This window comes from Ixodes scapularis, unplaced genomic scaffold (genome assembly GCF_016920785.2).
Source record: "Ixodes scapularis isolate PalLabHiFi unplaced genomic scaffold, ASM1692078v2 PGA_scaffold4__175_contigs__length_147842914, whole genome shotgun sequence".
Lineage (NCBI taxonomy): Eukaryota > Metazoa > Arthropoda > Arachnida > Ixodida > Ixodidae > Ixodes > Ixodes scapularis.
Window position 1 is genome coordinate 4773346 of NW_024609879.1, and position 23149 is coordinate 4796494.

Here is a 23149-nt window from a genome sequence, read left to right on the forward strand (position 1 = left end):
GAGACGTTGCTTCCGCGGGACATGCTGGTTGAAACCGATGGGTTTCGACTGACCACCTTGATGACGCCACTCTGCGCGGACGCCGCTGGACTGCCTGCATCATCGAAAACAACGCGAAAAAATTCCACATAAAGACAGGATTTACAGAGATAAACTTTTAAGGAAAAATGTAGGCTGTCGGGTATCTTACGTACGCTGTAAAACGAACTGGGAAAATCCGTGTCTGCCCATAGAAACTTGCAACAGTTACCGAATGTTCATCGAGGTGGTGGATTTTAGCTGAAGTTATAAAGCATAGCTTCATTTTTGTGAAAATCTACAGCAACAAGTCTGCCAGGGTCAACGGCAGACGGGTTTGCAGTCGTCCGAGTTAGCGATACTTGTACGTCGTGGCGCCATCTACCGATAGGTGCAGCGAGCAAATGACGCACTTTGTCATCTGTGCTACAATGTATCAAAGATGTGATTCAATGTATACCATTATTTTAAAAGACAAAACGTGGTCATGGATTTGAACTTGTTCGCAAAGTGTCACGCTCAAGAGTTGCGAACAAGCGAATAACAAATAAAGCACTCCCAGCCGCTAGTGGCAATACCTGAGCACCCAAGGAGAAGACATTCTTAGTCACAATTATTCGTAGCTGTCTATAATTAGGCGTAATTAATTGTAACAAGCGAGATTCATCGAGCGGCTAAGTAGGAATCGAATCCCGGACAATGCAATCCGCAGGCCGACGCCTTTGCTTGGCGCAAACAGATGATGTGAGGCGACCGGCGACGCGCTAAGCCAACACCCCCTAAGCTAAGCAGAATGCATCCGCACGGTCCTCGCAGTCAGACCGATGGGGGCCTGAGATTGGGCGCGAGTTCTGTGTTAGTGTTCGTCTAAGGCTCGTCTTCAATCAGCGCTCGGGCCCAATAGCCGAGTTAGCGTGATCCGACATGACATTGCATGACGGGAGAGGATGCGATGCGGGGGCTTCGATTATTCTAGGTAGGATTGGCTCAACAGGCTTCCAAATAACGAAGCATAGGTTCCCACGTAATCCCACAACGTCATGGGGCAGTTCATAACACATCAACGGAAAGCGCATCGGGCGTTTGACGTCACATCTTAGCACATTAGCCGACTGAGAGATTAGCGAGTGCGATAAACCTTGTCGTTTCGCGATTTTCAATTACCCCAAAAAAGCTACTCACGATCTAAGAGCATAAAGAACACAAGGCGCTAGACGTACCCTCGGAAGAGGCAGAATCCAAGCGCTTTACAAGAAGCATCCTACTTCGCTCATTGGCATTAGACAGCGCGCGCGTTCGTCGCCAAGTTATCCCAAAGCTTCAGGGAGCACCCCGTCAGAGAGAACGCACGCGCATATATCGCGCTGTTGTCGCTGTCGCGCTTTCGCGCTGCGCCGAAGGAGAGGGCTGCCCCCGACGCACCGAGATACCGGATTCGCCAAGACAACGGAGACTGCTGCCTCCGCTGTCTCGGCTGATTTGCACGACGATAGACGGCGGCAGTCACTTTTCCCAACTCAAAGGGGAAACTCCCAAGGATGTCCACGTCCAGCCGTTCCAACTACGCTGTCGGCGCCAAGGCCATTGGATTTTCACGGTGTAAGATGCATATCCGAGAAAAGTATTTACACAGGCCGGGGACACTTCTCATTTAAAGGGACCATGAAATGATTTTAAAATCGAATTTCATCCACCGCACGTCGTAAAAGGTGTGAAAAGGAACACAAAAACACAAGACTAGGGAGCCAAAAAAAATTATTTGCTATAGAACTTTTAAAAGAAAACTGGACTCTTTTGCGACTTCTTTCCTTCGAAAGCTCTGCCTTTTCACTACGATGCATACGCAGAATCGGTGCACGTCAGCCGAATCCACATCGCCTATTGGGTAAGAGCCTACCTCACCAGCACCGCGATCGTAAACAATAAATAGCCGGCGAATATTTCCTAAAAGTTTTGTTAAATAATATTCAGATCCACATTTTGTAGCATAATTAGAGATGTGTGGCGAAAATTGCCAAATTTGATAATGCTGAGAGCCAAGCGCCATCTATCGTGTGGTAAACGAAGCAACTACTGCGCGTGCGCAGTAGGGCAGGGCCAGGCAGGGCCAAGTTGAGAACGGTTATTTCCTTTGGTTTCCTTCCTCTCAAAACTCGGGCTGACTGAACGTTTATTTTTCTACGTGTTCATCTCGCGCGTGCCGACTTCAAGCAGCAAGAAAGAAATGTACTTAAAACAAACCACGACGAACAAGAACGCTGGATCCACAAACACCCGAGAAGAGCGACAACAGCCGCGAATCCCGCTCCGACGAAACTCTCAGAATATAGGCCTAGCAGGCACTCCGACTCGGCGCAGCGTTGCTTCGTCGCAAGACCGTCTGCCTACGACCGGCTGGCGTACTGAATGGAATATGCCCGCGCTACCCTTGTGGACCCTTCCGTATTATAGTTTGATCGCTGACCTCAATTTTAGGTTAAGAGGTGAGGTCAATCTCTTCCCCTTGTTTTCCGAGGCAGTGTTGACGAACACTCGTCGAAAAGGGACCCTCGTCGATCCTCTCCTTGTTTTGTGTGATATAGAGCTGAAATAAACGCTGTATAGATTACCTTCGTAGCACGGTATGCACACTTTGTTATTGGTATGCCATTTTTATTCTGACAGACTGCACGTCACTGTCGAGCTGTAACAGCTCGTGGGAGGTATACGTGCAATACCGGTCCAACCTTTCTTTGCCGAGTGTCGCGTCAGTATCGAGTTGCAATTGTAAAAGATCGGTCCCGAAGCGCTTACCAACAGCGCGAATACAGCACTTCATCAAACGCGCGCGTCCGCTCCGAGTGTGAACAGGTATTTACGTGGCTCTTGCTGACAGTTCAAACGTGTATCTTTTTTAACGTCGGCTCGCTCCTGCATCTCCGAGACCGCGAAAAACGCCGCGGCAAATTGTTCCCATCTGCACTTCCCAACAGGCATACCGGCGTATGGGACTAGTCCCATGCTGTCGCTGTAGCGCAACGTATCTCATTGAATTTCGTTCAGCTCCGATGCGGCGATGAGAGGCGCCGATTCAGAAAATACGTCGGTGACATCGGCGCAGTAAAACCCACCGGCGCACCCCAACTCGCTAACGCTCCCATCTCCTACTGCAGAGAGAACTTCCGGTTCCGGAAACATCGTACGTCACGGCTTGTTTTGCGGTCAAGAAAAAGTCGATATTTCAATAATTTTTTGTGTAGAAGTTAATAAACCGAGACGAAAACGGATGCCTGTTCGGCATTCAGTGAACATTGACGGTTTATTGTAAAAGTTATGTGGAAAAAGTAAAAAAGTCATTTCATGGTCCCTTTAAAGAAACATCGTAATGAAAAAAAATTTTTTAAGGTTTTTTTAAATATTTTGCGCACTTTTTTTACGAGAAGAACATTTTTTTCCAGTATTATACGCTGCTAGAAGCAGTGTTGTACGGAACCGCGTTCCAAGGAACGGCGTTCCTGGAACGCGTTCCTTTTAGGAGGAACGAAGGAACGCCACCGTTCCATTTTGCATCGGTGGAACTGGAACGGGAACGCGTTACATTTTTACGGGAACGGAAAAAGGAACGGCGTTCCTTTTTTTTCGTCCAACGGAGTAATTTTTATTTTATTTCTGAGAGGGAAATTCTATAAGTATAAAAACAATATCTTTACGAAAAGTAGGATCTCGTTACCTTTCTGGTTACTTATTTTAAGGTTTATTTTATGTGGTGCTCACTTGGTAACAGTGGGCTGCAGGAGAGCTAGTGGACATCGATTCGTTTTCCAGTACCCGAGACTGTGGTAGAAGAAGCCAAACTTTTAGTCGAAGAAAAAGACATAGAAAGAGGGACGTTTCCAACTCAGCTGCTTTCTTTGCTCGCACGAATCCTCATACAGACATAAATCTAAGGCCGACTACAGCCATCACTGAAATTCCACGAAGAGACCTACAATTACAACAAAAGAACAGGTTACCAGAACACCCTTGTATCCCGAGCATTGGTCACCTAAAAAATACACAAAAATTAACCTTTATTTATTATCGCGTTGTCCCCCACCTGCAATCTCAACAACGAATCCAACCTTCCCAAAAAGGACTTGACTTGTAGGAACTTTGTTAGATTGAAACGTGTGAGGTTGTCGTAAAGCGCTCGTGCGATGTAGAGTAAGACTACTTTTGGCTCGTCTGAATCACCACCACAAAACATGAATATGGTTAAAAGCTGATATTTGTAAAGGTGAATATATCAACAAATGAAACCCTGCTTCCACTTGTTTTCTTCTCCTGGTGCCCTTCCATCACGACATTCAAATTCCTATGTTGCCATTTAATAATATAAATAAAATAAAAACTCTCCTTGATTTGATTAAATATGGTAATGAGAAAAATACACATGTAACGTATATGTAACGATACGTTCCATTTTTGTATCTGTAACGGGAACGAGTTCCTTTTTCACGTGTGGAACTTGTAACGGGAACGCGTTCCAAAAATTGAAAGGAACGAGGAACGATTTTTCGTTCCTTTTTTTAAGGAACGTGCACAACACTGGCTAGAAGCCATTCAGGTGGAGGTCACGGCCCCCAAATCAATTACCTCGCCCATTACTACTGGATTGGCTTGGCTGCTCGGCCGAACACGCTAGCGAGCCGGGTGTGTCCTTTCCCGCAATCCGGCGCGACTAGCCTGGCGTCTGACAACGCCTGTTAGTTGTGCGAGCGGACGCGCGGCAGCCTCCGGCATTGCCTGCCTATTTCACCACCGTTTATCGTCGTCTGCCATGCCCAAAGGACGCGGACATGAACGCTGCCCGCCGGCGTCTGTTTTCGCCTTCGTCCGTCTGCTATTCCGCCCCCTGTCTAAAAACTTTTACGACACTCGCAAGACTCGACCATGAAAGCGGACTTAGCCGGAATGGGGACAACTCTTTAATAAAGACGTTTATTTCCTCTCTCCCTCTCTAGCGTTCCATCGTGCGCGAGCGACGGTCCGATACAACCGACTCACAGCGTCTGTCGATGTGCGGTAATAACCGACCGAGAAGACTAAAAAAAGCAACAAAATAAAATGCAGTTATTTTAGCCTTTATCTACTTTTTTTTTTATTTATTTATTATTTGTTTTGCATGGCATCCGCGAGCAAGGTGGAAGAGCGTCGTGACGCACAATTAAAACGTGACTTAAAATTATTCGCTCTGGAAGGCCAGGTGCACTCGCCTTTCGAAGCGAAATGACGGGAACAAACCTGGACAAACTTGATACAAGTCAAACGCCTGATTGCCTCAAGCCAAATGGCTCGCAAAGTTTTACCGGAGTAGGTATCTCCTCGGTATTGAAACCATGGTCGCTATCACGACGGTTGCACAATTCACAGAGCAGCGGGGCCGCTTTTACGGGAACCAACATCTCTATTCAACATCAACAAGCGCAAAGAAAGAAATCAAGCCAGATCGATCAAAATAGGGAATGTGGGATGCTAGGCTTTGGTTAGTCCCGCTATGAAAGCAAGCATCCGAACAGCGTTTCCGAAGGCGCATACTGGCGACAGTTCTTTGCTACAAACTACGTCGGTTGATGAGACTCTTCTAAACACCTCTGTGAGCTCAAAACGACCCGCACTGATAAAAATTGACGAGCTCAATGAGCTACGCTCGTTCAGCACTACGCAGCTCTACAGACGCCGGCTGCCATGTTTGTTATCGTTTGAAACTGAGGCGCAATGGCTACCTCGGTATATTTTTGAAACAATATAGATTATTTATTCCTCAAACATAAAACACTGTTGATTAAAATACAATTACGGCACGGAGATAAAAATTTACGACCAACCTTTCACACGTCAATAATCTTTCCAGTCAATTAGACATGTAAGCGCCTTGTGGGCACGAGGCGGGGCTTAACGGGCTGCCACCTCCACACGCTGTGCGTCGATTGCGTCTAGTGGCGTATATTTTCCTTAAAAAATATTTTTCGTGGAAAATGTATTTAAAAACATCGTGTGTCTCTTTAGAAAAAAACTTAATGCAGTGTTCCTTTGAGCATACTCTTCACAGACTTTACTCCTAAATAAGTTTAATCTTGCCTGGGTTATCATGTGAGTTTGTTGTTTGTGCAACTCATCCTAGAACACAAAGCTCCTTGTAACCAAGCATAACTCACCATAACGCAGCATAATACGCGCACGATTTATAAAAATTATCAAGAAATGTGATTTTTTTCGCTCTTGGTGGAGCTTTTGTTTACACTTATTAAATTGTCTGGAAATATGAACTTATACTAATTCATGCATTTATTTTTTTGCCTTCATACAGCGTGCCAACGAATCCGGATGAAGCCTTTAAAGTGACCGCGTAAATCGGCTTGGTAGCGTATCGCCCTACAATTTACTACACAGGTGCCCGAAGGTGGTGGAAGCATCGCATGAAAATTTCAAAAATCAAAGTTGCCTGACTCAAAAGTAAAAAAAAAAAAAAGAAAAAAAGATAACTTATTTATTTATTTATTTATTTATTTTACATACGGCGCCCGTCTGCTATCCACGCACCCAGACTAAATTTTCCCTGCACAAAGATTTGACGTGAACCGGGGAAGCTCCTGCAGCATCGACCACGTAGCACTGTAGACAGCGAGAAAAAGAGACGGCAGCCAACGCCTTTTTGATGGCGAGGCCGTAGTGTTGGAATTTCTACGTCCCCCACACCGGACGTCACCGCGGAACAGAGATCGGACGCAAGTGCGGCCTCAGCATTCGGCAGTAACTCGTGTTTATTTATTTATTTATCAGTAGTACTAATCCTCATCGGAGGATTTTGTAAGGTGAAACTAAAAATTAAAGCCGTTTACAACTCCCTGTAAAGGGGTGTCCAAACAGGACACTACAAAACGCACGACTCCGACAAATCGAGAAAATAGAAGCGGACGCTTTTATTTTTACGATTTGTCGGAGTCGTAAACTTTTTTGCAGGAGTCGTGAAAATTTTCACGATCACGACTGCTCTCCTCGCCTCCTCCACTTTTCCCTGACGTCACACGCCACCTGTATCTGGCTCACCTCGCCAACGACCTCGCGTACCGTTGTCGCCTCGGCTCGAAGGCCAAGGGGGTCCTGCTTCGGGTGGATTTGGGACATTCCTGCGTCGAAGGGTGCGTTTCGCCCGCCTCGGATCAGCTTTCTTTGTCGAGATTCACTTTCGTCGTGATGGCGTCCGACGCGGTTCCGTATTGTGAGCGGAGGCCTTGAGCGATTGACCGACAGCCAACAGAGCGTGTGAGTGGCTCTCCGGACCCACGTGATGAGCAGAGCAAGGCCGCCGTGGAGGAAGCGAGGGGGAGATTTGACGGAGGGAAGTTTCCCCCCGGGAAGAATTGAAGGAGGGAAATTTCCCTCCGATGGCCGGAAGCGGATCGCGGCAGAGCGCGGCACGATTTGCCGGAGTCGTGAGTTTTGTAGTATCCTGTTTGGACAGGCCTTAACGCCGAATTAGAGCGCAGCTCTTGAGGAGGAGGAGGGAAGGCTACTGGGGGGTGGGTCAAGTGACCTGGGGTGGCGGGGGGGTCACGTGACGATGCCGATGCCGATGACGTCATCAGTGACGTCACTGATGACGCCATCAGTAACGATGACGATGCGGATACCGATGGCGTCATCAGTGACGTCACTGATGACGTCGTCAGTGATGATGACGATGACGATGTGGATGCCGGTGACGTCACATGAGGTCATCGGTGATGATGAAAATGACGATGCGGATGCCGGTGACGTCATCAGTGGCGATGACGTCAACGGGGGGGTCACGTGACCTCGGGGGGATGGGGTCACGTGACCTCGGGAGGGGGTCACGTGACCTGGGTAACCATCGTGACCCTAGTGAGGGCAACCCTAGTAACCCTTGTGAGGGTAACTCTCGTAACCTTCGTGAGGGTAACTCTCGTGACCCTCGTGAGGGTAACTCTCATAACCCTCGTGACCCTCGTGAGGGTAACCCTCGTGACCCTTGTAAGGGTAACCCTTTTGAGGGTAACTAACCCTCGTAACCCTCGTGAGGGTTACGAGGGTTAGTAATCCTCGTAGCCCTCGTGATCCTCGTGAGGGTAACCCTCGTGTGAGTAATCCTCGTAACCCTCACGAGGGTTACTCGCGTTTACGCCGACGGCGACGGCGACGCCGCTCAAGCCGGGAACGGGCGCCTAATGGTACGTTTACACCTGAAAAGAAATCCGCTGCCGCGGGAGCGGATCCGCTCCCGGCGGCGGCGGCGACGAGCTGGTTGTGTTTACATCTATTTCCTTCGAGCAGTGGCGGCAGCGGTTCCCGTAACGTCTCGTCAAATATGACGAGAAGGCGCGAGAGTTCCCGCCTCGGCTCTCTCTCTCCAGGGCGTTGCTGCTTCCGGAAGAAGGCGTACTCGTGACGTAGGCAGCGTCGCGCTGCGCAAGAATGTCACATCCGGTCAGCGAAACGCCTCGTTCGGCGGCAGAAATAGATCCCGGACCTATACGGCTCGCCGCCGCGTTTTCCGCCCAGCGTTTCGCCCCATCGGCAAAAGCTGGGCGGATCCGCTGGCGGATCCGGAAGTGTAAACGTACCATAAGAGCTGCGCTCTAAAACACAGATGCGTAACCACAATACAGAGAAACAGAGTTATACAGAAGGTAACAAATATGTGGGAGAAAAAACTAGTGGACGAGACATGGTATTTTCACATCAAGAGCTCTTCGATATCATTCATGAGCTGTGCTCGTGAGCTAGGGAGGACAGCGTGTTCGGGCAAACTGTTCCATTCCTGGACTGCTAGTGGAAAAAAATGAAAATTTAAAACAATTGTTTTTGGGTTGGACCTCCTTGAATAATTTTTCATACTTTGAACGATATGAACAGGAGCCCCAACCGAATGCTGACTCCTTTTCTGCTCGCCGGCGTTTCCACCATCATGTCCAAAATCGCCTCCGTCGTCCGGCACAGTCGGTTCTATACAGGACGTTCCCGGAAGTCCTTTCGGCGCCCTTCGCAGGGCGCTGTACGTTTTGCAGAAGGTTAGCGTGCCTTAATTTTAGTGCTTCCAATTTCTTGATCTGGGTCAGTTTGTTTATAATCCGGATTCGTATTACAATGTGCGCGGACACGAACGCATCGATCGTCTTCAATCGCCTACAAACTTTGCTCAGGTTCTACCCCCGCTGTCCTTCTCGTCTCGCGGCAACGCACGTATGCGCGTGAGCAACCGATTTCTGTATGAAGTTTTCAAAATGAAATTGCAAACTCTCCACTTAACACAAAACTCACGGAGGAACCCAAAAGATGCTCACCTGCTTGTCGAGAGGAATCGCGGCTGAGGAAGCGGCTGAACATGCCTGCCCAGGGTTTCTGCGCCGTGCCAGAGGCCCCCGTGCTGTCGGCACTCGTTCGAGACGTTCGCCGTGACGCCCTCTTAGACTTCCGAGAGATCTGAAACTTGAACCATTTGTTTTGTCAATTCACTGAATCACACGTTCCGACGGCGGATTCCCTTAGAAATCGATTCTACGTCATAATGCGTCCCAATGAGCCCATACCTTATTTTAGACGGTCTGAACGCGAGCAGATAAGGCTAAAGCAGGAGCGACACGTGGAGGCTGCACTCACCACGTGTCGTGCGCTGGTCTTAGCACTTCTGTTCTTGACTTTGTTTTGAATTATGTTCCCCAAGGTTTTACCTAGAGTAAAATGGCCCGAAAACATCTCGCACACTTTTAATATGTTCAGCTGGGCACTGCAAAGTGACGCAGTACTACTCGTGTAACCCAAGGCGCGTTTTGTGACCTTGGTCCCACAAGGTTTTTGTTGGACAGCGTGGAAGTAGCGCGAGGCTCTGAACGGCTTCTGAAAGAAAGACCAACCTCACTAGTTTGTTCCCTGGACGCACCACTGCTGCGGTGCATCCAGGAGTCTTTCTGAACTTGCGGCAACCTATACTCCGTTTCACCTTGAGTCCGAGCGCAGCGAGCGACGCTAGGAGCCATCCCAGCCAATCCAGCGTGGAGAGGGTGCCATGTGACCTTGAGTTCCCTGTGTCGCTCTGCCCAACCGGCAGGTCACGCGATTTTCTCCCGGTGCTGGATCGGCTGTGATGGCTCGTGGCGTCCACTGCGCTCGGACTGAAGGTGGAACGAAGTATAGCTGCGGGTCGGCGCGAGCAGTGCTCGAGCTGTCTTGTGCACTGCCACCAGTCGCCTGTGATCTAAAGTTATGGCGATGGCGTTGAACGCATCCTGAGATCGGTCATTTCCAACACTGAATCATGTCCGTTCGGCTACGGCTACAGCCGGAGGAGGGTGGTCTAAGCAGCAATGGCTATACTTCATAAACGCGTTGTTTACACGGGGTTCTTATCCTGCCAACTGATCTGAATGGCACAGTATGGATCGATTTACTCCCACGAATATATAGGCGAATACTTCTTTGTTCACCGCAAAGTTCGGGTCCGCAAACAAACTCCACCGTGCCACGCGGTCGCCTAGCCCCAACGCCTAGGGACGCGATACGTTCCACTACCTCGGTATACTGTTTTTCTTTATAACGTCTTACGCCATAAAAGTTTCTTGCTCATTTGGAACTGGCCATTCCGCAAAGACATAGCATGAATCCAGTCCCCCCTACTCTCGTTAAGAGGCTGCAGGGGAAAGAAGGTTTCTATGTAATCATACACGCCCATAGTTTCAGCTCTCAATGAAAAAGTGCGGTTTTACCCATTGGTTGTATCACGATGTAAATAAACAAAAGCAGGAAAACGTCATTCGGTGTTCAAGAACGATGCCGGTTATTCTCCCCAAATATTCGCGCCTTCGCGCGCTCTCACTGATGCTCGGCAACAGTTCCTTACTGGTATATTCAGGTTTAATTTTTTTTTTATCACTGCCGTTATTTTGATTACATTTCGTTTGAAAACTAAGCTTTCCAGAATAAAAATCAAAGATGCGAACTGATTTTTTTTTTCATTCGATTCGACTTCATTCTTTTTTTTTTTTTTTTTTGTTTAATGATAAAATAATTTTAACTATCATACTTTCAAACTTTCGAAAGAAGAAAAAAAGCTGCGTTTTGAGGGATATTGGCTTCAAAGGTCGAGGACCGCCGAGTTAAGTCAAACTCGCTCACCCAATTGAGTGCTTGTTTGGAACACTCTTCTAGAATCAAGCCAGTGCTGTAATAAAAACTACACTCGCTGTAAGCTTAACAACGAAATAGGCTGCCTGCTTATTGGTAATATGCCTTCCCACAAGTTCATCCACTGTGCGAAATAGTTCTTGTAAAAGTTAACCCCCATAAAAGTAAGCGTTTCTGCAGCGCAATGAAGCATGTTATTTCCGACGAGATAAATTGGAACTTTTCGTAATACAAATGATATCGTTTAAATATATCGTGAGATTCAAGAACCTATTTCTATAGCCGCCTCGCGCCAACGGAGGCCAGCCTACCAAAATGACAACTTGACTCCTTGTACAGATTGCTCCATGGCGGCCCTGATACCAAATTCTGCCACTGCTAAAGCGTACCTTCAGGGCTCCTAAGGATCATCTGAAGGTTCATATATATCTGGAACTCATCGAGTGAGATTAAATATATTTGAAATTTTATCGGGTGTCTCTAGTTTCAGGTTTTGACATCGATTCGGCGCGTGCCTTGTTTACCAGCTTTCGTGCTTGATGAGATGATATAAAGTCATTCACTTGAGTTATCTAGAGAGAGAAAAATGAAGAAAGAACGAGCAATTTCAATCGCGAAAGATGCTCTGACCTCGTTTAGGGCTCCCCGCAACGGGGTGTTGGCTGCCAACTTGTCGCGTGACACGAAGCTTGCCTTGTTGGGCGGAATGCTGCGAAACACATGAACGCCATCACTTTCAACTTTTACTTAATGACAGGGAAAAGTGATCCAAAACGTTTCACGTACCAGTAGAGACTCAGCTAAAGAGTTTTCTTATTTAAAGAAACAACCAGATTCCATAGGGGTGTAACGAAAAAGGCCATATCATGCAAGCATAAACGAAGTAAAAGTATAAAAAATGAAACCATGTAAGTTGTTATATTTCGATGACAAAGAACAGGGTTAGTTAAATGCCAGTAAAAGGGTACACGAGACTTAAAAGTGCTCACCACTCAAAAATGCAAACATTATATATACCAGGAAATACTAGATCATATTATGTGACAGCATATCGACATAAAATCGAACATCCCAGACGAGCGTACTTTAAACGTGTCACTATATCAATAGGAAAATTTGAAAAATATTACACAAATATCGCAAAAACAACACTATATTGAGACGACAGACCAAAATATCGCGGTAAAGAATATTTTGAAATCGATAACTCGACGATTACAAGTTTCTACCGGGGCAACATTTTCAAAGCTAAAAGTCTTAATGTTTGCTGTTGCCGTGAAGGCCAGTATTTACAGGGATACGCTAACTTGTCTAGAAGTCGGGAATCCGGGGGATTCTTCAAACTGTGTAATTAAACCAGGTTCACACGTTTACGTTGATCGACTGCCTTGCAACTGCCTCTAAACTAAGAGGACGAGAGAACACTGCCACACCGGCGCCATCTATCATGTAGCCCTCTAACCCTTCCACTCCGTTGATACCTAGACTAGAAGTTTGCTGTACCAGCGAGATCAAATCTACAAGATTGATTTTTGTCTACAAAGAAGAATTTCTTATAACGTTGTCAAAAAATGTACGAGCCCATGTAAAAAAAAATGATTCGTAAAGTCTACGCAGATCATGGGTGCTCCAGGACTACCTTATGTTTCCCTTCTACGTTGTATCACTAATCGTGGAAAAGTTCGTACAACAAGTGGCCTTCTTTTTGTGACAAGTATGCCATTTAGCAGCCTTCCCAGTATGGGTTCAAAAAGAATGGAAGCACAACTGACATTTAGAAGATTTCCCGGGTTGCACTTAGAACATATATAGAAATCATTTTGTTTTCACTGTATGTCTCGACTTAAGAAAAGCACTCGACATCACCAATCACCCATTGCAGGAAACTAGAAGCCGTAAATTTTGGAGCTTCGTTTTGTGTCTTTCCAATTATTTGTTTGTTCGTAGTCAACTGGTAAGGATTTGAAAGTATTGGAGCACCTTACTGCCATCCGATTCAGGAGTCCCTCGGTGGCCTATAATGGGGCCCCTACTTCTTAATCTTAATGTCAACGATGGAGGACACTTCAACCTATTCCTCGCGTATGTTTTACTAAGCAGACCACACGGCATTGTGTGTTTTCTGGCAATAGCTTAACCAGTGCTATTGCAAGATTTTATGATGATGTCTGCTAGTTATTGTCTAACACCAAATAAATAAGTTCCCGTAGCTCATATAAACGAACTACACTCTCCCCACAGCTATTTCTTCATTCGCTTATATTTGAACAATGTGCTTGTATTCCCCTAGAATTTGTGCCACACAACAGCATACCTCGGTATTCGTTTCGATAAACACCTAACTTGACGTGCTCATAAGGAGTATGTCGCTAAACGCCTGCGAGTAGTATGTGTTTTTTTTCTTCTATCGTCTACGCACAGCAGCTAATCTGTTATAGCGTTCTAGGGTATATCAAGCGCTAGGAGAGACATATGTTATAATTGTGTACGGGGCATATTCCCATAGCAAAAATAATAAGTTAGACAGCATACTTCATAAAATAGCTGACAACATTGCATATAGAAGAAAATGGTATAATTTACTAGCAAATAAAAAAAAATGCATTTATTAAACATTTGTTTGCCGAAGGGTTTTTTCCTGGTTTGCATTGCAGTCAAGCATTATTACAACAGTTCATGAAAATATCTTCGCCAGAAAAAAATTGGGCAATGCAACATATTTTCGATAACAAAAGTCTTCACAAATTACGGGAAACATGTTCTGGAGCACTATGCACCATACTGTTTTAAGCGATTCCCGGAAATAGGACTTAAAGCATACAATTTGAAAGAAAATTGTAGGTATTTTTTCCATAATGTTGAATATGTTGCTTTGTTGTCAAGAGTACAACTTCATACCACTGTCCGATGGCAGTTGTGGTTGTGGGCGGGACGCCCACAAGCACAACAGTGCTTTTGCGGGCCAGTGTAATTTTGTGTTTATGTATTCCTTTAATAAACATTATTATTATTATTATTATTATTATTATTATTATTTTGTCCGAGGTCTCCGCACAAAAGCTAATGAATTTTTTTCTAACGTAACCCTAACTCATGCATCTATTATTGTGCTAACCGAGACCTGGCTCTGTTCGAATATTTCTTCATCTGATCTCTTCCCACCAAATTTCACAGTATTTCGACGCGATCGCACATTCTCTACATTGAAAAAGACAGGGGGTGGGGTGCTGATAGCAATTGATACGTCGTTACAATGCGTTAGGCGTCCAGATCTCGAGACATCATTTGAGTCAGTGTGGGTAGAGCTACAATGCGCTAATGGCGAGCGTATCCTTCTCGGCTCTTATTACTTGCCCCCTGATACCTCTCCTGATGATTTTAGCCAATGTCTACTAGGCATTGAGCGCACAACCAACGCCCTTGAAAAATTTAAATTTATGGTTCTTGGCGATTTTAATGTCCCCAACATATGTTGGGAAACAGCCTCTGCGTCCTCAAAACATTACTATATTATTCAAAAATCTCATCTTTTGCTTAATTTCGCATCATTTACGAACTTAAGACAATATAACTGTATCCCGAACACCCAGGGCAACATGCTTGATCTTTGCTTCTCGGATCTTGACTGCATAGATGTAACTGAGGGTGCGTCAGGCTTGGTTCCCCCCGACGGATATCACCCCCCTTTGGAGATTAGTATACCTGTCCGACAGGGCATGAGACGTTGTTCACGGAAACATCCTGAAGGGAATAGACACAATTTTTGCGCTGGAGATTATGTTAGTTTGTACGATCATTTCTCCAATTACGACTGGTCCTCAATTATCCTGTGTTCTGACGTTGATCAACAGGTTCGCGATTTCACTCGAATCGTCCGAGAAGGAATGGATCAATTCATCCCGCTTCGTAAAACATCAGGCTCAAAGTTTCCCTTCTGGTTCTCGCACGAATTACGTACTTTAATGAATAAGAAATTGCGCGCTCATCGAAAGTTTAAAAAGAACGATACCCCCGAATTAAAATCAGAATTTGGGCACTTTAGGTCTCTCTGCAAGGAAGTTTTTAAACGTGATCGTCAGGCGTACACTGATTCCGTCGAGTTGCAGCTAACTAAAAATCCCAAAGAATTCTGGAAGTATGTTCGCTCTCGGTCCCAGAAAAAAGGTAGAGGAGAGATCACCCTGCTGGACTCACAGGGAAACTCGACGACAGATGTTTGTGAAATTTTTGCACGCCACTTCCAGTCTGTTTTTAAGCATCATCCAGTCCCTTCAACTACTGCCGCGCCAGCTGTCTCTGGGAATGCATCCTGTATTGCACTCTTTGACGAGGAGCTACTGCATGAGTGTGTAAAAAAAATGAAACCATCATTGTCTTCTGGCCATGATGGTATTCCGTCAGTCCTCTTGAAGGCATACAGTGCCATATTTATTCCTGTTCTAGTACAGATTTTTAACAACTGCCTAAAGAATGAGGTCTTTCCCGCCATGTGGAAAACGGCACTTGTTGTACCTGTACATAAGTCCGGTCCAAAAACAAATGTGTCGAACTACAGACCTATATCTCTTCTTTGCACATTTTCGAAGCTCCTCGAAGTGGCACTACACAAAATATTGTCATTCAATCTCAAGCGTTATCTTATCCCTAACCAACATGGATTTATGGCGGGTCGCTCGACCACAACTAATCTCGCCTGTTTTATGTCAACCGCTGCTCACGCCGTCGCTAACAGAGGCCAGCTTGATGTGATTTACTTTGACTTGAGTAAAGCGTTTGACATTGTTAATCATGAAATGTTACTGGCTAAACTGTCAAAGCTAGATATTCACAACTCATTGCTTTCATTGCTCGAAAGTTATTTGCGTGACCGGAAGTGCTTTGTTAGCTCGAATAATAATTTTTCTGCTACTTATGAGGCGACAACGGGTGTGCCTCAGGGCTCCGTTCTCGGACCTCTTCTGTTTTCAGTTTTTGTTAATGATGTTTCGACTGTGATTCGTCACTCTTCATTTCTTCAGTACGCAGATGATATTAAGATGTTTATGGAGGTACGAGAAGACCGAGACTGTGTTTTGCTACAGAGAGATGTTGATGCTTTTGAAGAATGGTGCCGGGGGAATGACCTAAAGATAAATAGCTCTAAAACGAAAGTCGTGTCGTACACTCGTAAGACACATAACATTGTATTCCCATATGTTATTCAGACAGACCTTTTGGAACGTATGAACAGAATCAAAGATCTTGGCGTAGTGTTTGACAGCACCTTAATCTTCTCCAGTCATGTGGATCACATCGTGAACGCAGCTCTACGCTCGCTCGGTAGTGCGTGCCGCATCACTAAAGAGTTTATTAACCCCTGCACATTTCTTATACTCTACAGTGCATTGTGTCGACCACAGCTTGAATACGCTTCTGTTGTATGGAATGGAATTTGTGCCACAAATTCCTTGAAAATAGAACGGGTTCAGAACAAGTTTCTTTCCATCTATAGACATCGTTGCTCAGCGCGCATTGTACCCACCACTACTGATGTCCCTGTCCCTGTTCAGCGTAGCGTGGCACTACCTACCCTGCTTCGTAGGAGAGAACTTGCCGATATCTTATTTTTATACAAACTTGTCCACGCCGTCACTGATTGCACGGTATTGACGTCAAGAGTACTCTTAAAAATTCCTCTAAAAACAACAAGGCAAAATGCGTCCTTCTGCAACAGGCGTCTACTCAACCTCCACGATCCTGTGTCCAGACTTGGGCATACTTATAATTCTTCTTTTTCTGAAACACTCGACATATTTAACAATAACACGCTGCAGTTTGTAAAAACGTTAAAGGCCATCACTTAAATTAGAACTGTATGCACTAACTTGCGGCGTTCACGCCGAAATTCCCCACTTTGAATGCATTTTTTTTTTTCTTTCTTTCTAGCAATTGGTGTTGGCGGTAGTACCCTTAAGCTTATCGTATGTTGTGACTTTGTGTTTACTTTTTATAATTTTTAAGTGTATTTTTCTAGGGCTTGTCCGTTGTTTGTGTTGTCCGTACTATTGCTTTATACCCTGTTCTGCCTTACATGTTAACACAGTGCACCTGTACCAAGACCGCAAGGTTGTTCCCGGGCACGAATAAAAACATTGATTGATTGATTGATTGATTGATTATTATTATTATTATTATTATTATTATTATTATTATTATTATTATTATTATTATTATTATTATTATTATTATTATTATTATTATTATTATTATTATTATTATTATTATTATTATTATTATTATTTCATTCAAGGAGAGACTTTGTCTCGAGTAAGTGTAATGAAAGATCTGGGAGTCATTGTTGATTCTGGGTTGCGTTTCTCTGATCACGTTGGTAGGCTGGTTAACTCGTCTTTGCGAATGTTGGGTGTTGCCTCTCACTTAACCAGGGAGTTCAAAAACCCGACGGCTTTTATCACGTTATACTGCTCGCTATCCAGGTCACAGTTAGAATATGCCTGAGTTGTTTGGAATGGAATTTCTAAAAGTCACTCCTTGGAGATCGAGCGTGTGCAAAAAAAGTTTGTTTCTCTCTTTAAACATCGCTACATAAAGGAGGATGTTCACTGTTTAACATATGAGTCTGCGTTAGAGCGTGTTGGTTTGCTTAGCTTGCACCGGCGTCGGGAGAACGCGGACTCACTATTTTTGTTTAAAACGCTACATGGACTCATCAATTCTCCGAGCGAACTGTGCCTTAGGGTCCCACGTGTGCCTACTCGTCTTCTGTTGTCTTGTTATGTTTCTAGAACGTTTAGTCCGGTAAACCCAATTGTGAGAATGGCTCAGCGTTTGAATCATTACTCTGAAAAACTTGATATTTTCAACCCTTGCTACAGGACGTTTGTCCTTTCTATTAAAAACTTGCCCGTGCAGGATGAGCATTGCTGAATTGCTCTGTTATGTCTGAATGTCGTCATCTCCATGTCGTGTTTTCTGGTGGTGCACTTGTTGTCCTTCGGTCTTGTGTTCCGTCTCTACTGTTACTGCCTCGTTTTTATTTCATTGTACTAATTACTCGTGCACTGCCTAGTATTATGCCTAGTATTATGCTAAAAATGTATCTTATTTTGTGCGGAGATGTGTATAGTGTTTTTGTTTTTTTTTATCCACCAGTGTACCAGCACCAAGACCTCAGGGTTGTTCCTGGGCACTGTATAATAAAGATTGATTGATTGATTGATTGATTGATTGATTGATTGATTGATTGATTGATTGATTGATTGATTATTATTATTATTATTATTATTATTATTATTATTATTATTATTATTATTATTATTATTATTATTATTATTATTATTATTATTATTATTATTATTATTATTATCCGATAGATGGAGCTAGCGTGTTCTCGCGTCGTAAGTGGCTACAAGCCTTCGCAGCACGTTCGATCACAGTCTAACCGAAATTTTCTAAACCAGCCTTAAGAGTCTGGCATCCGGGGTCTCCTGCGAATCGGACCACCGCTAGTCGGAGGGAAGGAGCTGCTCACATCATGCAGGCCGTGGAGCCCTGGTGCGGGAAGCAGTAGAACTGCCTGGAGGCGAGCGTGTAAGGCAGCTCCGGAGGCATGACCTCGTTCCAGTACTGGTCCTTGAGCAGTTCCGGGTGGTTCTGGTGCATCTCGTCCACCACCAGGTACGACACCTGGGTTCCAAGAAGATCCAAAGGACATCTCGACTTAAGCACACCTTAATTAGGAACTCGTTTAGACGTCACTTTAGGACGTTTAAACCAGGGTGGTCGATCCGGTTATTATTCCCGTTCGGTTCGGGTTCGGGTTCAGCAGCGTTTTTCATTTTGTTTCGGCTCGGTTCCGGTTCATTCATGTACGTGAAATATCGGTTGGGTTACCGGTTCCAGCAGCGTGGACCGGTTTAAATCGGTTCAAAACGCTACCTTCGGCAGCGGCCGCTTATGCATTTTATACGGCTTTTCTTAAGCACGCGCCGGTTGGGTTACCGGTTCCAACAAGCGCGAACCGGTGCAAACCGGTTCATAACTCTACCTTAGGCAGAGGCCGCTCGTGCATTTCCTACGGCTTTTCTTAAGCACGCGCTACTTGCAGTAGCCGGACACAAAGAGTAAGTGTAATGCTTTCACACCAATATATTATTGCAGAACAAAAAAAGACGTATATTTCGCTCCAAATATAAGAACTGCGCCTGATCATCACACATTTTACGCACACTATGCTCGGTTTCACAAAATGTTGTACCGCAGCGAAGGCGCTACAAAAAAAAAAAGAAAGGGATGTGTGAATATTTATACAGCACACTAAACATTACAACACCCATAATCGTGTAGAAAGGGTGTAAGAAGGGTTTAAATTAGGAAAAACACCCTTTTTACACTTTGTTTACACGATTTCTGAATACCGGTGGGTGTAAAAAGGGTGTGCTGACATCTTACACCCTTTACACGCCCTTTTTACACCCCACTTGCAGCGATGGTGTCTGAAATTCTGTAAAAAGGGTGAATGGGCGAATTTTCCGCCCTTCATTCACACGGTGTGAAAGGGGCATTATGGTGATGCAGTCGAATACACCCATGATTTCATATCCGTTAATGTTTATTGCTTTGGTGAAACTGTTGCTGATTTACGGCGGTGCAGACATCCAGTATACTTAATAGCCACACGAAGTCGCGTATAATAAGGAAGGGCTAGAGAATAGTTTTTGCAACTCCGATTGAACTCACCATCCGACACGAGCCGAAAATTACGTGTAGCGCGTGCGTCAGTTTTATCACTTCAACTTCGATTAAACAAAAAGCATCTCCCCTCGCAAAAGATGAACGAAGACGGTACAATATAGACGCTTTCAGGCAGCTGTGCAAGGGCGCCGCCATAACCGACCTTCAGTTTTTGTTCCCTCTTATTTTGTTCGTTCCACTTCATCATTACCGCAGCAGGGCAGGTTATTGCCATTTTAAATGTTACTGTGTCCTTCTTCCCAGCATAGGCCTTTGTGGAGACCCGTCAACGTCAGCTTCATTGGCTCGGCATCTCGGCAAGACAAGAGAAGGTCGGCTATGGCGGCTCAATTTGGCGCGCGCTGAAAGCGTCTATAAGGTGAAACAGAGTGTAGCACTGCTCGTGACGGTATTTTTGTTTAATATAGTGTAAAACAAAAGCTTACTTTTTTAAGGCGATCCTTTTTGGTAACATAACACAGATTATTGTGTCATTAAAATGGGGATTCCGTTTGAAACTTAAATTTCGGTCGAATGCGACAAGATGTCAGGATCAGAGTAGCGATGTGGGCGAGTTGGTTCATGCTTAGAAATAATGGAAACAGCGCGCAAACGACAAGGACGGGAGGAAAAGGAGTACACAGGACGAGCGCTGAACTGACAACTGAATATTTATTGAAAAGGACCCAACGAAGAAAACACCCACAAAAAACACACTCGCATCAACACGTGTCCATGAAAGTAATCTCCTTCTTATGTAAATACACAGAAGTTTGACTCACGCAGTTCTGTTCCCCCTCCTTCTTTATTCCATACGCTTCTAAAATTTCCCTGGCTGTTTTATCTGCTCCCCTCCCCATGATTGTGATCTTATTGAAATCAGGATGACATTTGCATGTTCCGCAGTGCAGGGGCAAATGCCCTCCTGCTGTTGAACTAAGCGACCAGTCATGTTCGCGTGCCCTTTCATTTATGCAACGGCCCGTTTGCCCGATGTAAACTCTACCACAGCTTAACGGGATCCTGTACACCACTCCGATCGCACAATCCACGTACTTCTTTCTGTGGTTTACAGTGCATTGGTTCCCACCCCCCCTCCTCTCGGCTACTTTAGAACAAACGTGTGCCAGCTTACGAGGCGCCGAAAACACGACAGGGACATCAAACCTCCCCGCCACCTTTTTCAGGTTGTGGGAAATTCTGTGCTGATACGGGATAACCTGAGGTCTCTTGCTAGGTCTATCCAGCCGCTGATGAGGTCCCCCCTTAATCTTTCTTAACAGCGTTTCCGCTACCGCCAGCAAAACAGAAGAAGGGTATCCCCCTGCTGCAAGCCGCACTGTCTGCTGTTCAAAGCTCTCTGCCATAGAATGGGGACAGGACTTATCAAGGGCAGCCTGCATACACGAAGACGCTATGCTTCGTTTGACGAGCTTTGAGTGGGCGGAGTCGAAGGGCAGAAGTCCCTTTTTCATACGAGGATGGTAGGCCCAACATACGTGACTTCCTGTGAACTGTAGTTTTAAACCTAAATACTGGAGGCAGAACCCATCTTGGAGTTCATGAGTAAACCTCAGTCCCCCAGAGTTTTTTTGCAAAAACTTCCATCACCTTTTTGACAACCTGATCCTCGAGGACCCCCCCAGACGATTTAGTGAGCACGAGGTAATCGTATCGTAATGTCACACGTTGTGCAAGGTGGTGAGGTAAGACCAATCCCAGATGCGTCCAGAACAATGTCAATGGCGGAGGAGAACTATACCCATATTGAGAAGAAAGCCCTTGCCCTGATCTTGGGCATAAAGAAATTTTAGTTCTAGTGTTATGGTCGTGCATTCACCTAAATCAGTGACCGTAAGCCATTACAGACGATTCTCGATCTGAAGAATGGAATCCCGACTATAGCTGCAGCAAGACTCCAACACTGGGCTGTAACTCTTGCAGCTTACAAGAACAAACTTGTCTACAAAACGTCTGCAGAAAACGTGTATGCGGACTGGTTTCTTTTTTTTTTCTTTTTTCTTTAGGATCTTATTATAAATAACCGATGTTGACGACAGTTCAGACAAGACATTTTACACACTCCGTTTAGCGTCCGTACCTGTCACCAGCAAGGATATAGCACGTAAGACACAGCGTGACCCAGTCCATGGCCTATAAATGTGGTTAACCTTTCTTAATTGGCCACGGCCAACCAAAAAAGGTTGGCAGTCGCATCTCGACGATAAACAACTGAAACCCTATTTTCACAGGCGCAGGGAGCTCACTGTCTACGAGCGGTGCCTGATGCATGGAATGCGAGTGGTCGTGCTACCGAGGCTCCAAGGACTTCAGGCAAGCTCCTTGCTCCGCACAACGCCTGTGTGTCGTGCTTGCCTGAAGCTACCGGTTTGCGAAAAAGGGGATGAATCAGACATATTTTGAATATATTTATTACGCATATTTGTTTCGTAATAGGTTTGTATATTTCTGGTTTACGCTCAAAGATATATTTGTTTTAAGCTTTAAACCGTTTTAAGCTTTAAAGAGTACTGGAGAACAAAGGTGTACTTGGAGTACACTTTTATTAACAGTAATATAGATACACTTCCAAAAATATGCTTGGTAGAAGAGCGTGTTGGTTTAAGTCATGGACGAAGAAAGAATAAACAATTAAAACAATGACCACAGCAAAAAATAACGTGTCAAACCCTTCCCTCCTGCTGACGAAAACTGAGGTTGAATTTTTGAAATCTGAGATAACCCTACCACCCTGACTTGCACTTCGCGTGTTTTATCTTTCCTTCTCTCCACTTCTCTCCCCTACTTCTACTGGGTATAGTCGGCTGCTCGCTGTTGAAAGTTTACTCGTCTGTTGCTAGTTGAAAGATGTGGTTGTGTTGTCCCTGTTTTAATTGTTTATTCTTTCTTCGTCCATTCCAAAAATATACTTTTAATAATAAGAACTGTATATTCTAAATGCACTCGAAGTACATTTGGGCATACTTCAGACGTAATATGTTTTGCTATGGGACGTATGTTGGCCCTCTGCGGAGAAAGACCTGGAAAAACAAGTGAATGTATGGCGTGCCAACAACAGCGCCACATGCCACAAAAAGCACCATTGCACCCTTTCTCGTAGCCCACGCGACTGCGGTAACGGGAACATGTCGACTATGCGGGCTCATTGCGCGACCGTATGCTACTAGTCGTTGTAGACGCATATTCCAAATGGCCTGACGTTTACGTCACGACGTCT

The 23149-nt window shown here is 45.1% G+C and overlaps 1 protein-coding gene across 1 annotated transcript in view; it reads right to left on the reverse strand.

Annotated features, from left to right (window-relative positions):
- LOC8040590 (bestrophin-4) overlaps nt 1-23149 on the reverse strand; it is a 115358-nt gene that overhangs the window by 7969 nt on the left and 84240 nt on the right. The window contains exons 10-12 of the mRNA XM_042293350.1: nt 18710-18864; nt 11809-11887; nt 9658-9894 (exon numbers count right to left, since the gene is read on the reverse strand). Of these exons, the coding sequence (XP_042149284.1) occupies nt 9658-9894; nt 11809-11887; nt 18710-18864 (471 nt within the window). The remainder of the gene's footprint in view (nt 1-9657; nt 9895-11808; nt 11888-18709; nt 18865-23149) is intronic.